The sequence below is a fragment of the Vigna umbellata genome, chromosome 7, assembly GCF_029865625.1.
Source record: "Vigna umbellata cultivar VRB3 chromosome 7, Vumbellata_1.0, whole genome shotgun sequence".
Taxonomy (NCBI): Eukaryota; Viridiplantae; Streptophyta; class Magnoliopsida; order Fabales; family Fabaceae; genus Vigna; species Vigna umbellata.
In genome coordinates, this window is record NC_142171.1 from 16,084,838 (window position 1) to 16,099,128 (window position 14,291).

At 37.1% G+C, this 14,291-nt stretch overlaps 1 protein-coding gene across 1 annotated transcript in view; it reads left to right on the forward strand.

The window, feature by feature from the left end:
* LOC148195234 (uncharacterized) overlaps positions 1–14,047 on the forward strand; it is a 44,956-nt gene extending 30,909 nt beyond the window's left edge. Inside the window, exons 6-9 of the mRNA XM_088095131.1 lie at positions 12,654–12,727; positions 12,958–13,076; positions 13,713–13,767; positions 13,865–14,047. Coding sequence (XP_087951257.1) covers positions 12,654–12,727; positions 12,958–13,076; positions 13,713–13,767; positions 13,865–14,047 — 431 coding nt within the window. The remainder of the gene's footprint in view (positions 1–12,653; positions 12,728–12,957; positions 13,077–13,712; positions 13,768–13,864) is intronic.
* The last annotated feature ends 244 nt before the right edge of the window (positions 14,048–14,291 follow it).

Genomic DNA, 14,291 nt, shown 5'->3' on the forward strand with positions numbered 1-14,291 from the left:
AATCACTAATACTCAATACCGAATGCCCAAGATTACTTCTTGTGGATGCCAATTTAGGGACGAACGCTCAAGTTGAAACCTAGAATACCAATTGATAACGAACGCTCACAATCTGTACAATGCGAGTACTAAACTAAGTACGAACGTCTAATATTTAACTGACTCAAAGACGAACGCTAACGCTCGTTCCATGAAAATACAAAACCGAACGCTCATATTAGTTTGGCCGACCACTAATTGGTCAAGCAAATTGGACGAACGTTTTGATTCTTGATCGAACCCCTAGTTCACTTTGCCGAACGACATTAAAAAGAAGCCTGACCGAACAACATAAATCAACAGCTAACCGAACGGTGCTAAAATCAAAACTTAACAGATCAGCAGAAACTAACGACTGAACGCTCATTAGTCACTAATACTCCAAGGCCGATCGTTCAAGATTCAAAACTTAAGAATAAGTAACTTAAAAACGAACGCTCACTGATACCCTAAAACCGAACGTTCAAGATTCAAACCTAAGAATACCTCATCAAAACCGAACGCTTACTATTACCAATGCATAATCAAGACCGAACGCTAAGGATCACCAGCTGAGACTACCAAATTAAAACCTTTACACTTAGAAACTAGCTTGAAATCATGTTTTTCTTCATATTTTTAGAAATAAGAGAGCTGGACAGGTTTATGCTTGATTTCAGTGTTTTTGTGCAGGTTTTAAGGTGAATTTGGTGAAAGAAGTGAAGAAGGAGAGAGATGAAATCAGAAAAGACATCAAAAAGTGCAAAAGGAGAAGCCGAAGTCACCGCTCAGCAGCAGTTTACCGCTGAGCGGCACTCAGGAGCTCACGGGAGGACCGCTGAGGGGCAAAATGGCCGCTGAGGGGAGAAAACAAGATACGCACTTACCGCTGAGCGGCACTTTAATGGGCTTGGACCTAATTTTTTGTAATTTACAAATGATATTTAAGCTTTAGGGTTTCCTAGGGTTAGGTATCTTTGGCAGAAACGAAGCAAACACTCTCTCTTCCACCCCTTTGAAGGAGGATCTTGGATGCTGAGGCTTCCTCTTCACCTTTTTAGGGTTTTATCTTTCATTCTTTCATTGTAATTCATCTAGGTTCACAATGAATATGGTGAACTAAACCTTGTATGTTTGTTGGGGAATCAATGTAATCTTTTGAAGCTCTCATATATGGAATCTGTTTTTACATCTTTTAATTAAGACTTATGCTTTCTTTCATCATTAGTTAGGGTTTTTCCTCTTTGCTTAATGCTTGCATTGTTTAACTCATTCGATGCATGATTATTGGTTTTGTCGATACGGGCGCGTACGGGGAAGTCTAGATCCGGGGAATTTCTCCTAATTTTATATTGGTTGTCGTTAAGCTCCTGCACTTATGAACTGATCGTTAGGAATGCTAGGAATTGTATGAACTCGTGATTAGGGAGAAGCCTTCTTGAAAGGTACATTAGAGAGTGGCATTAACAATGATGATTTGAATGTTGAATTCCTAAAATATATGAGAGTGGATAAGATGAAATTGACCCCCAACAACATATTCATACATATAATTCATTGAAAGTGTTTATCTTTTGTTTTCTTGCCATTGATCAAAAACTTCATGCATACATATTTAATTTTCGTCTTTTGCATATAAAACTCCAAATATTTCTTCTTTAAGTCTTAGCTAATCAAGAAACCACACAACTAAACTAGGTCGTGAGTCTTTTGGGAAGAACGATACTTGGTCTTACCAAGTTTTATTACTTGAACGATTCGGTCATACTTGCCGATTGAAAAACAAGTTTGTGACATCATAATTTGGTGTTCATAAATTTGTCCATCAACTTAAATATCCATATGGAGTGGTTGAAGATGTTCTAGTGAAGGTTGACAAATTTGTATTCCCAGTGGATTTTATTGTGATGGAGATGGAAGGAACTAGTGATGTTCCTCTTATTCTTGGGAGACCTTTTATGAAGACTGCTAGAGTTTTGATTGATGTAGAGAATGGTAAGCTTAAATTGAGAGTTGATGATGAAGAAGTCACTTTTGACGTATCCAAGGCCATGACATATCCAAATGATGACAAAGCATGTTTTCAATTTGATGAACTTGATGAAGTTTGTATGGTGCAAGAGAGGATGGTGCGAAATATTTCTCCATTGGAAAAAACTCTCATTGATGCATGTGAAGATTTAGATGAAGAAGAAGAGAAATTGATTGATGAATGTCTGATGGACTTGGAAACATTGAAAAAGAGTCCAGAGGAAGATCCAATATTCGAAATAATTGATAAGGAAGAAACAGTCAAAGCATAGACACCAGAATTAAAAAGATTGCCATCACATCTGAAATACGTTTTTCTAGAAGAAGATGGAACAAAGCCAGTCATCATCAATAACTCTTTATCTCTACAAGAAGAAGAGCAATTGATAGAAATTCTGAAAGCCAACAAAGAAGCAATTGGGTGGTCAATATCAGATCTTAAAGGTATTAGCCCAACTTACTGCATGCACAAAATTTTTATGGAAGAAGATTATAAACCAAGTGCTCAACCACAGAGAAGGTTAAATCCTGTTATGAAGGAGGTGGTCAGAAAAGAAGTGTTGAAACTGCTAGAAGCTGGTATCATCTATCCAATCTCTGACAGTGAATGGGTGAGTCCAGTACAGGTGGTTCCAAAGAAAGGTGGGATGACAGTAATTTATAATGATAAGAATGAACTTATTCCTACTCGGACAGTCACTGGTTGGCGTATGTGCATTGATTACAGGAAGCTGAATAAAGCTACTAGGAAAGATCATTTTCCTCTTCCTTTCATGGATCAGATGCTAGAAAGGTTATCAGGGCAGGCTTTCTATTGTTTTCTAGATGGATATTCTGGATATAATCAAATTGTGGTAGATCCAAAAGACCAGGAGAAGACGGCTTTTACTTGTCCTTTTGGTATCTTTGCGTATAGAAAGATGCCTTTTGGATTATGTAATGCTCCAGCTACGTTTCAGAGGTGTATGCAGGCAATTTTTGCGGATCTCTTAGAAAAATGCATTGAAGTATTCATGGATGATTTCTCAGTTTTTGGAAATTCTTTCCAAGATGTTTGGCTAATTTGAACACTGTCCTCAAAAGATGTGTTCAGACAAATCTTGTTTTGAATTGGGAGAAATGTCATTTCATGGTAACTGAAGGAATTGTATTGGGGCATAAAATCTCTGCTAAAGGAATTGAGGTAGACAAAGCTAAAGTAGAAGTCATTGAGAAACTACCTCCACCAACAAATGTAAAGGGGATTAGAAGTTTCCTTGGTCATGCTGGGTTTTATAGAAGATTTATTAAAGATTTCTCAAAAATTGCTAAACCATTGAGTAATCTTTTGATGAAGGATGCTCCTTTTGTGATGAATGAAGACTGTCTGAAAGCTTTTGACATATTGAAGAAGAAGTTAGTGTCAGCTCCAGTAATTGTAGCGCCAGATTGGAATCAAAATTTTGAATTAATGTGTGATGCAAGTGATTATGCAATAGGAGTTGTCCTTGGCCAGAGGAAAGAACAAAAGTTTCATCCAATTTATTATGCTAGCAAGGTGCTGAATGATGCTCAATTGAATTATGCTACCACAGAGAAAGAATTTCTTGCCATTGTGTATGCTCTAGAGAAATTTAGACCTTATCTTATTGGGTCTAAGGTGATTGTCTATACAGATCATGCAGCTATCAAATATTTGTTGACAAAACCAGATTCTAAGCCACGTTTGATTAGATGGGTACTGTCGCAACCGGAATCGCGACGGGACGACAATCCAAAAAAAGAAACGGTTTTTGGAAAGAGATTTTGGAGTCGCCACCATAGTTTATTATGGGAAACTACGGGAAAACCATAAAACGATAAAGCACAGTCCGCGAAAACCAGATTCTGGGTTCGGGAGTCGGTTACGCGTGGGGAAGGTGTTAGCACCCCACAACGCCTGCCCTAAGGCAGTACCTTTAACTAAATGCACGAATATGATGTGATTTTCAAAATGTTTAACTATCCCCTAAAATAAAATTCTAAAATAAACAAAACATATTTTTTTAGTTTTTTTTGAGCCTGACAAGGATTGACCTTGCTCCTACGTATCTCCACTTTCGATGGAGAATCAAGGATCACGTAGTTCTGGCTAAGAGGATTGTTTGTTGTTTAAAATTGCTGATGTTTTTGGTTTTTTTGAAGATTTCATACTTTTTTTATTGTATTTTACTTAAGGAAAAGAAAAGGTTTTTAGCACAAGGACGATGCGCCCGATCACACATGTGCCTAAACCTTTAAAACATATTTTTGTAATTTTAATTAAGAAAGGGAAAAGGTTTTCAACACAAGGACGATGCGTGCGATCACACATGTACCAAAACCTTTAAAAAATATTTTTTGTAATTTTAATTAAGAAAGGGAAAAGGTTTTAGCACAAGGACGATGCGTGCGATCACACATGTGCCAAAACCTTTAAAACATATTTTTTGTAATTTTAATTAAGAAAGGGAAAAGGTTTTCAGCACAAGGACAATGCGTGCGATCACACATGTACCAAAACCTTTAAAAAATATTTTTTGTAATTTTAATTAAGAAAAAAGGTTTTAGCACAAGGACGATGCGTGCAATCACACATGTGCCAAAACCTTTAAAACATATTTTTTGTAATTTTAATTAAGAAAGGGAAAAGGTTTTTAGCACAAGGACGATGCGTGCGATCACACATGTGCCTAAACCTTTAAAACGTATTTTTTGTAATTTTAATTAAGAAAGAGAAAAGATTTTCAGCACAAGGATGATGCGTGCGATCACACATGTGCCTAAACCTTTTAAAACGTATTTTCATAAATTCCTTTATTTAAATTGTAAATATTGCATTATTAAATATATATTTTAGGATAAGTAAATATCTAGAATAAGTAGATAGAACAAAATAAAATAATAAATAAAAATAAACATAAAAATAAAAGAAATGAAATAAGATAGACAAAATAAATGAAATAGAATAAAATAAAATAAGAAAAACAAACAAATAAAAATAACGAGCGTTGGGGGGATCATAAACGGACGTTGACAATGAGGAGAAATAACGAGCGTTCGTTGCGGGGATTAACGAACGTTCGTTGAAAATGAGGAGGAATAACGAGCGTTCGTTTGGTGGATTAACGAACGTTCGTTGAGAATGAGGAGGAACGAGCGTAGGGGGAAATTAACGGACGCTCGTTGAAAGTGGGGAGAAAGAACGAGCGTTCGTTGGGTGGATTAACGAACGTTCGTTGAGAATGAGGAGGACGAACGAGCGTTGGCGGGATTAACGGACGCTCGTTGAGAATGAGGAGAAAGATCGAGCGTTCGTTTGGTGGATTAACGAACGTTCGTTGAGAATGAGGAGGAACGAGCGTTGGGGGAATTAACGGATGCTCGTTGAAAGTGGGGAGAAAGAACGAGCGTTCGTTGGGTGGATTAACGAACGTTCGTTGAGAATGATGAGAAAGAACGAGCGTTCGTTGGGCGAACGTTCGAAAAAGGCTCAAGGTTCTCGGTCGCGCGTTATTTTTGGGCTTGGCCCATCTGGGTGGTTTCTGACCTAGAATCCCCTAGGGGTTCTGCCTTCCCATTCTCATTCACTCATACTCAGCTCCTCCAGAGACTCAAGGTCTCTTTTCCCCCCGAAGGTCCGCCGCCACTACACTCTGAACTGGCCACCGTGACTGCCTCCAGCCAAAATCGGCCGCCGCGAGTTGCTTCCGGTCTCTCTCCCTCTCTTCTCCTCGTCGCGCACGCCGGAGGGACTCTAGCGTCCCTGTGCCATGCCGTCGCTGCCCTTGACAGAGCCACCGCCACCACGGTCGGACCTACCACTACCGGAGGTTATGCCGAAAAATGTTTGGGATTTTAGAAGTTTTGATCTGCTGTTGTAATGTGCTTTATGGTTTCTGTTGTGTGCGTGTGTTTCCCGTTCAAAGATTCAACTCCCTCGGTGGTGATTAGAGATGAGAGAAGGCTTGATGGCTTAGTCCCAATATCTGGTTTGGCTGTTAGTTTCATTTGAAGCAAGTGAAGGTTGAATAGAGCACGGGCACCTGTTGGTTTCATTTTGCGGTGTTCTCTGTGAGTTTCTCACTTAATGATTCAATTTTATTGTCGATTGGAGTGAACAGAGGCGCTGAAGGCTATGGAAAATGGGAGAGCTCGTGATGCTCGGTGGTTACGAAACGGATTGACACCAAAGGGATTTTTCAGAGCTCCAATGTGCAGGGGTGCTTAGGAAAAGGTGATGAAGGTTTTCGGTAAGAATGTAGAACGGAGAAAGGGAAAGACTCCTACCACAATACATACCCAAACAAAGCGACCTCAAGCATAAAATGAAATAATGCAGCAAACAAGCTTACATGACTATGTTTACACGAGTGAGCAAGGTGTACTTACCTCTTGGAGCTCTGCTTGCCTTTGTCAGCTTCGTCTCCGGTGATCTCTCCCCTTCTTCCTAGCCGACCTCTTTCTTTCTTTGCGTGTGAAAAAAAATGCTGGATGCTCTGGATGATGATCGAAGATGAAGGTCCGAAGAAGCAGTGTCCAATCCTCCTCTCCTCTCCTCTCTCTCCAAAACCAGAATAATAGTCCCCTTTTCCCTGCTCTCTCTGTGCTTGTTTTTTTTTTTCTGCAATTCTCTGTGCCAAATGGTATTGCACTGATTTCGTACGCACCCGAATCGCATCTGTCACTCTGCTCTCCTCCCAAAACGTTTCTGCCACACCTTGGCTCTCTGCATAAACGATTTCTGTCCCCTCTCGCTCCAACACACGCACACATCTTTTTCTTCTTTTTTTTTAGTTATATTAATTATATTAAAATAAAATAAAGTATAAAGAGGTAAAACAAAATAAAAAACAAAAAATGAAAAGAAATAATAAATGAAGGGGAGAATAAAATAGAATAAGATAACTTATATAAATAAAGATAAAATAAAAACAAAAAAATAATAGATAACAATAAAATAAATAAATAATAAAAATGGATAAAAACGAAAATAAAAATAAAAATAAAATTGATAAAAAAAAATAAAAAAAAATAAAAAAATAAAAAAAAAATAAAAAAAAACTAAAAATAAAAATAAAAATAAATAAATAATAAAACATAGGAGACAGATTAAAGTAAAGCCAAAAATCAATCCGGACGAAATTCGGTATTGACAGGTACTACTATTGCAAGAATTTGATGTAGAAATCCGTGATAAGAAAGGAAGTGAGAACTTAATTGCTGATCATTTGTCACGGTTAGTCAACAATGAGGTCACTAGCAAGGAGTCTGAAATCGGGGAATCTTTTTCAGATTAATCACTCATGTATATTCAGCAGAGGCCCTGGTTTGCTGATATGGCAAATTTCAAAGCTGCAAGAGTCATGCCGGAAGACTTAACTTGGCAACAAAGAAAGAAATTTCTGCATGATGCCAAGCAGTTTGTTTGGGATGATCCTTATTTGTTCAAAATTGGAGCAGATAATCTTCTAAGAAGATGTGTTACAAATGAAGAAGCAGAAGGAATTCTCTGGCATTGTCATGATTCACCTTATGGAGGACATTTTAATGGAGAAAGAACAGTAGCAAAAGTCCTTCAATCAGGGTTTTATTGGCCAACTTTATTTAAAGATGCCCATAATCATGCTATAAATTGTGATAAATGTCAAAGAGTAGGGACAATCACTAAACGTCATGAGATGCCTTTACAAGGTATTTTAGAGGTTGAGGTTTTTTATTGTTGGGGTATTGATTTTGTTGGACCTTTCCCTCCATCTTTCAACAATGAATATATTCTGGTAGCAGTGGATTATGTGAGTAAATGGGTGGAAGCATTAGCTTGTCCTAAAAATGATGCTAGCACGGTAATTAAATTCCTGAAGAGGCAGATATTCTCACGCTTTGGCACTCCAAGAGTGTTGATCAGTGATGGGGGATCTCATTTTTGCAATTATCAGCTAGAGAAAGTACTCAAACACTATGGAGTTAAACATAAGGTAGCTGCACCTTATCATCCACAAACCAATGGACAAGCTGAGGTGTCTAACAGGGAGATAAAAAGAATCCTGGAAAAAACAGTGACTTCATCAAGAAAGGATTGGTCTCTCAAATTGGATGATGCTCTTTGGGCTTATAGGACAGCAATGAAGACGTCTATGGGATTATCACCATTTCAATTAGTCTATGGGAAAGCATGCCATTTGCCAGTAGAATTGGAGCATAGAGCATTATGGGCTTTGAAATTCTTGAATTTTGATCCTTATGAAACTCAATGCACACGCAAACGGCAGATTTTAGAGCTTGAAGAAATGCGATTACATGCATATGATTCATCCAAGGCTTACAAAGACAAAATTAAATTTTATCATGACAGGAAGTTGGTGAATAGAGTTTTCAATCCAGGACAACAGGTATTATTGTTCAATTCAAGATTGAAGATATTTCCTGGGAAGCTAAAATCAAAATGGTCAGGACCATATGTGATAAAAGAAGTGCATCCGCATGGAGCAATTGAAATATTTAATCCAGCTGCTGATGATCCACAGAGAAGTTGGGTGGTGAATGGTCAACGTCTCAAACCCTATTTAGGGGGAGAGGTGCAACAATTTTCCACAATGATGTTGTTGGTTGATCCTTGAAAGTTTGGGTCAGGCTCGTGACGTTAAACAAGCGCTTATTGGGAGGCAACCCAGTATTCTGTAAGCATTATTTGTTTTTAGATTAGGGTTTGATGTACTCTATTGAACACCTGGTTTGTTATGATGGTTTGCTATTAACTGTGATTGTATGATAAGTAATGTTGAATGATGCTTATGATTGATTGATGTTGAAATGATGTGCACATTAAAATGCTTATACAGGTGATTAACAAGCTTTGTGAACAAATGCAGGATATCATGATTGTGATTGTGAGGTTAAGCAGGATGTGTATGTCAAATGTGAATGAGCTTATATGTGAGGTTTTGAGCTCCAGAGTTGTTATTGTTAAATGCTATTACTTTGAAAGCATGAATGATTTTGCCCAGGTTTTCTATGATTGAATCAATTGCTTGTTTTGTATCATATGATCAAGGCCATTTGTTGGAAACCTTTTTATTGGCCAAATTCGTAAAAGTAGCCCACTAAAAGGGAACACTTTGTGTTCTACCCTTTGAACCCTTAGCTTTGAATATACACTGAAAACCCTTGATTGAAAATCTTTACCTTGAGTTAAGTAGAAGATTTTGTGTGGTATTGTTAAATATTCAAGTTTGGGGTTGTTGGGAAAACATGAAAAGCATTGAGCTAAGAGCTAAAAAGTAAGAATATGCAAAGAAAAAGAAAAGAAAAGAAAAAAAAGCAAAGCTCAATGCAAAGGCAAAAAGAAAGTTGGGAATGAATAAGATGATTGTGTTGTTATGATTCTATTAACTCAAGGATTTTGTGATGCAGAAAAACCAATTTTCTTGTTAGCCCAGCCACATTATAAGCCATTGAAAAGTCCTTGTGATAATGCATGCTTGTGAATATTTTTGATTGTGGTAAAATGAAAGGCAAAGTTGATTCATGTGACATTGTGATAGTAGAGTGAATGAGTGATTACCTCTTATACACTTGTGTGTGAGTGAAACACTTTACCTAGTGAGGAAATATTCCATGAACATATGAACATCCATGCTTAATTGATTGATCATTCATGAAAATAGCATTTGTTGGAATTTAAATGACTTTGTGAACACTAAAGCATGTGCACATCTTGATTAAATTATTGGTCATAAGTTTGATTGATGTTTTACTTATCTTGAAAAGAAGATTTTTGAACGAAGTGAACCATCATAAGAATTGGTTGAAGATTGAGTTACATCTTGTTTGCTTGAGGACAAGCAAAGTTCTAAGTTTGGGGTTGTGATAACAGTTGAAAAACTGTTATTTTCATGCTTAAAATTGATACTAAAAGCAACCTTTATACTCAGAAACTAGCTTGAAATCATGCTTTTATTAATATTTTCATAAATAAGAGAGCTGGACAGGTTTATGCTTGATTTCAGTGTTTTGTGCAAGTTTTAAGGTGAATTTGGTGAAAGAAGTGAAGAAGGAGAGAGATGAAATCAGAAAAGGCATAAAAAAGTGCAAAAGGAGAAGCCGAAGTCACCGCTCAGCGGCAGTTTACCGCTGAGCCGCACTCAGGAGCTCACGGGAGGACCGCTGAGGGGCAAAATGGCCGCTGAGGGGAGAAAACAAGACACGCACTTACCGCTGAGCGGTATTTTACCGCTGAGCGGCACTTTAATGGGCTTGGACCTAATTTTTTGTAATTTACGAATGATATTTAAGCTTTAGGGTTTCCTAGGGTTAGGTATCTTTGGCAGAAACGAAGCAAACACTCTCTCTTCCACCCCTTTGAAGGAGGATCTTGGATGCTGAGGCTTCCTCTTCACCTTTTTAGGGTTTTATCTTTCATTCTTTCATTGTAATTCATCTAGGTTCACCATGAATATGGTGAACTAAACCTTGTATGTTTGTTGGGGAATCAATGTAATCTTTTGAAGCTCTCATATATGGAATATGTTTTTACATCTTTTAATTAAGACTTATGCTTTCTTTCATCATTAGTTAGGGTTTTTCCTCTTTGCTTAATGCTTGCATTGTTTAACTCATTCGATGCATGATTATTGGTTTTGTCGATACGGGCGCGTACGGGGAAGTCTAGATCCGGGGAATTTCTCCCCATTTTATATTGGTTGTCGTTAAGCTCCTGCACTTATGAACTGATCATTAGGAATGCTAGGAATTGTATGAACTTGTGATTAGGGAGAAACCTTCTTGAAAGGTACATTAGAGAGTGGCATTAACAATGATGATTTGAATGTTGAATTCCTAAAATATATGAGAGTGGATAAGATGAAATTGACCCCCAACAACATATTCATACATATATCTCCTTGAAAGTGTTTATCTTTTGCTCTTGCCATTGATCAAAAACTTCATGCATACATATTTAATTTTCATCTTTTGCATATTAAACTCCACTTATTTTGTTCTTAAGTCTTAGCTAATCAACAAACTACACAACTAAACTAGGCCGTGAGTCCTTTGGGAGAACGATACTTGGTCTTACCGAGTTTATTACTTGAAACAATTCGGTCATACTTGCCGATTGTTAAACAAGTTTGTGACATCATAATTTGGTGTTCATAAATTTGACCATCCGAACGCCGAACGCTCACTGAACAAGCCCAGAACGAACGTAACGCTCGTTACTGGAGGAGGCAAGACCGAACGGTTAATTTGTCCGACCACTAGGTTGGGCACTAGTTAAGCGAATGCTCGTTCTACACTATAATTTGGCCGACCACTATTTGGTCGAGCACCAATTGGACGAACGTCCAATTTGACTCACCAAAATTGGACGTACGTGCGTTCTGCAGAATCGCACCAGATTCCAGTGAAAACCCAGAAACCCCCCATTTTCATCCTCTTCTTCCCAGGTTTGCATCAAATACAGATTATTTCAACAATTAATGAAATAAATTGAACTCCCCTTACCTTCTACCCATCATACAATATACATGCACCATCAAACATACATATGTAGTCTAGTTTTTAACTACCCCAACATGCATACAGTTATATAAATCCTAGTTTCTCCCCTTACCTCTAGATCCAGTGAGTTTCCAAAATCCTTTGAGTTTCAAAGCAAAGACCAACAAGATGCCTTCCTTCCCTTGCGTAGTAACAATGTTCTCCACTCGTCCAAAACTATCCTCCAAGCCTACTATTTAGTAGATTTTTCCCACTCTCTCACACATAATATGGTTTATATAATTAAGTCCTGCTCATGTTTTGTACGCACCATGCAACTTAACTATATGTTTCTTTTACTTAACTCTATAATCTATCCAAAACCCTACAAAACAAAAGAAGTCAAGCTATGGAAAAATATTTCAACACCTACTGCCGACAATGTCACCTTCAGAAACTCAAATCATGCAAAAAGAGGAAGCACAAGTATAAATCTATGTTCTCTCTCCTATCATAAACATGAAAAGCCATAAACATGAAAAGCCAAAAGCATAAAACCTTTAGAAAAGTCCCTTCAAGCCTCTTACACTTTCACGTGCTCTACCCAACAAAGCCTTCTCACCTCTATTTTATTTTTATCACTATAAGACCCACACCTCCCCACCAATGAAAATAAAACAACTAGGAAACATTACTTAACTATTCTTTCAAACAATTTTCGAAAATTAAGATAAAATTAGTTCTAATTAATTTATTTTATTCACTTTCTTAATATTTTCATTACCCAAATACATATCATAATTAATTATTTAGTAACACAAAATATAGTAAAATAAAAATATATTTTTATTTTACACAGGTCTTACAGTTATTTTGCTTCGTTGTTTTGTAATTAGGATTAGGGTTATGTAGGAACGTGAGTCACTTGATTTTTTTCTGACCTTGTAAAAAAAGTGGGTACACTTTTTTGGTATGCCCAGATTGGAGAAGTTAAAGGACTAAAACTTCAACAAGGTTCAGTAACAGTGCAATATGTTAACGAGATAATTGTTTTTAATATTAGATGTTTGTCTATTGCAGCCTTTTTTATCTGAACGTTTTATGAGCTTTATTATATATTGCAGGCCTGCAAATCAATGACATTGAACCATTTTGTCAAGATGAAATTGCTTTATATAAGAAATATGCTGAACAAAGGGTGAGAACATTGTTATCAGATATCATTTATGAATATTCATTTATTTTTCTTCCTCCTTACTCCATCTCTTCCATTTTACCACTAAATCATATGTAATCTTCTTTGAATGATCTTTAATATGTGTAGTATTTGCTAATTGTTATTGTTGGAGATAAAGATTTAGGACAATTAAGTTTGTTAGATTATCATCACCTTTACTTTTTTTTGGAATAAAAATAAATAAACTCCAGGATAAGGAGATACGGAAGCGACTTAAAGATAGTGAATTGAAGTTGGGTTTATCAATGCCTCTAGATGAAGCCAAGGGGAGGGCCTCTCAGCTTGAGGCAGAAGTTACATCATTGGAGAGGTATGTTCAAGTAGTCCTGTAATGTGGTCCATTGTCTAGAATGTTTCTTTTCTTTACATATCCTAATGGAGCATAAAGCAAGCTTTTAATAAATCCTTGGAGAATGATTTTTCCTAAGATTTTAAACTATAGAAACTTCAGCTTCTTTAGACATGATTATCTTTTATGACTAAACATTTCATTGCTTTTATTTTAAGGAAGGTGGTGCTCTATCTTACTCTTCTAAAGATATTACTGTACTTATCCTAAAATTTATGATGCTAGAGAAGAATATTTGTTCTTATTTGGACTTCTAATATCTATTTAAAAAATAAATCAAAACCTAGGACTAAGTTTTATTTTGTTTTTTCAAACTGATCTCCAATATCTAAAGCACATAGTTTATTTTATTGAAGTTGGTAGTGAATTTGTATAAAATAAATTCTCTTTAGGCACTAAAAACTATAAACTAAATTCATAAGAGCTCTTGGATTGCCTTATATACTTCTATTGATTGACCTTATTTCCTCACTTTAGCACCCAAAACTTTTGACAATATTTGTGTATTGGATATCGTGTGACATTTGGGTGTGTGAATGTGATGTTTAGAATTTTCAATCTGTGGACATCTTATGTACCTTGGTTTCATATGTATAGGCGCCTAATTCTTGCTAGTGGAGCCTACATGGTCGCCTTACTGATTCCAAGTAAGGTTTATTGTAAGGACCGTGCGTCCTTTTAAAATAAGAAGGAGATGGAGGGGGCGGCTGCACGTTCGTGTAATGGTGGGAGAGGGGCTCCACGTCCAGCAAAGAAGTGGGCAACAGCAGATGGTGGTGGGTCTCCCCATTTGGAAGTGCTCCAGCCATCATCAGGAACCTCCAATCATCTCCTTCGTTGGTAGGCATAGCACTGAGGAGTGGGTGTGGGGAGCACCATTTTCTTCCTTCTTAAAGGTAAAAGCCATGGATTCAAGGGGTGCTGAGTTCTGAATTTCTGGAGGAGTGAAAGGCTTGCTGCAGATCTGGGAGAGGAGAAGTGGAGAGCTCGTGGGTTTGGAAGGAGATCCACACACTGCATTTCAAGATTCAAGGAAGTCTTCAAGAGGTAAGGGGAGTTAGATCTTTCGTTTGTTTGTTGAATTTTACTGTCTTTGATGCAAATCTGGGTAGAAGGGGATGAAAAATGGGGTTTCTGGGTTTTCTGGAAATGTTGACATCCGTTTTTTCCTTAAAC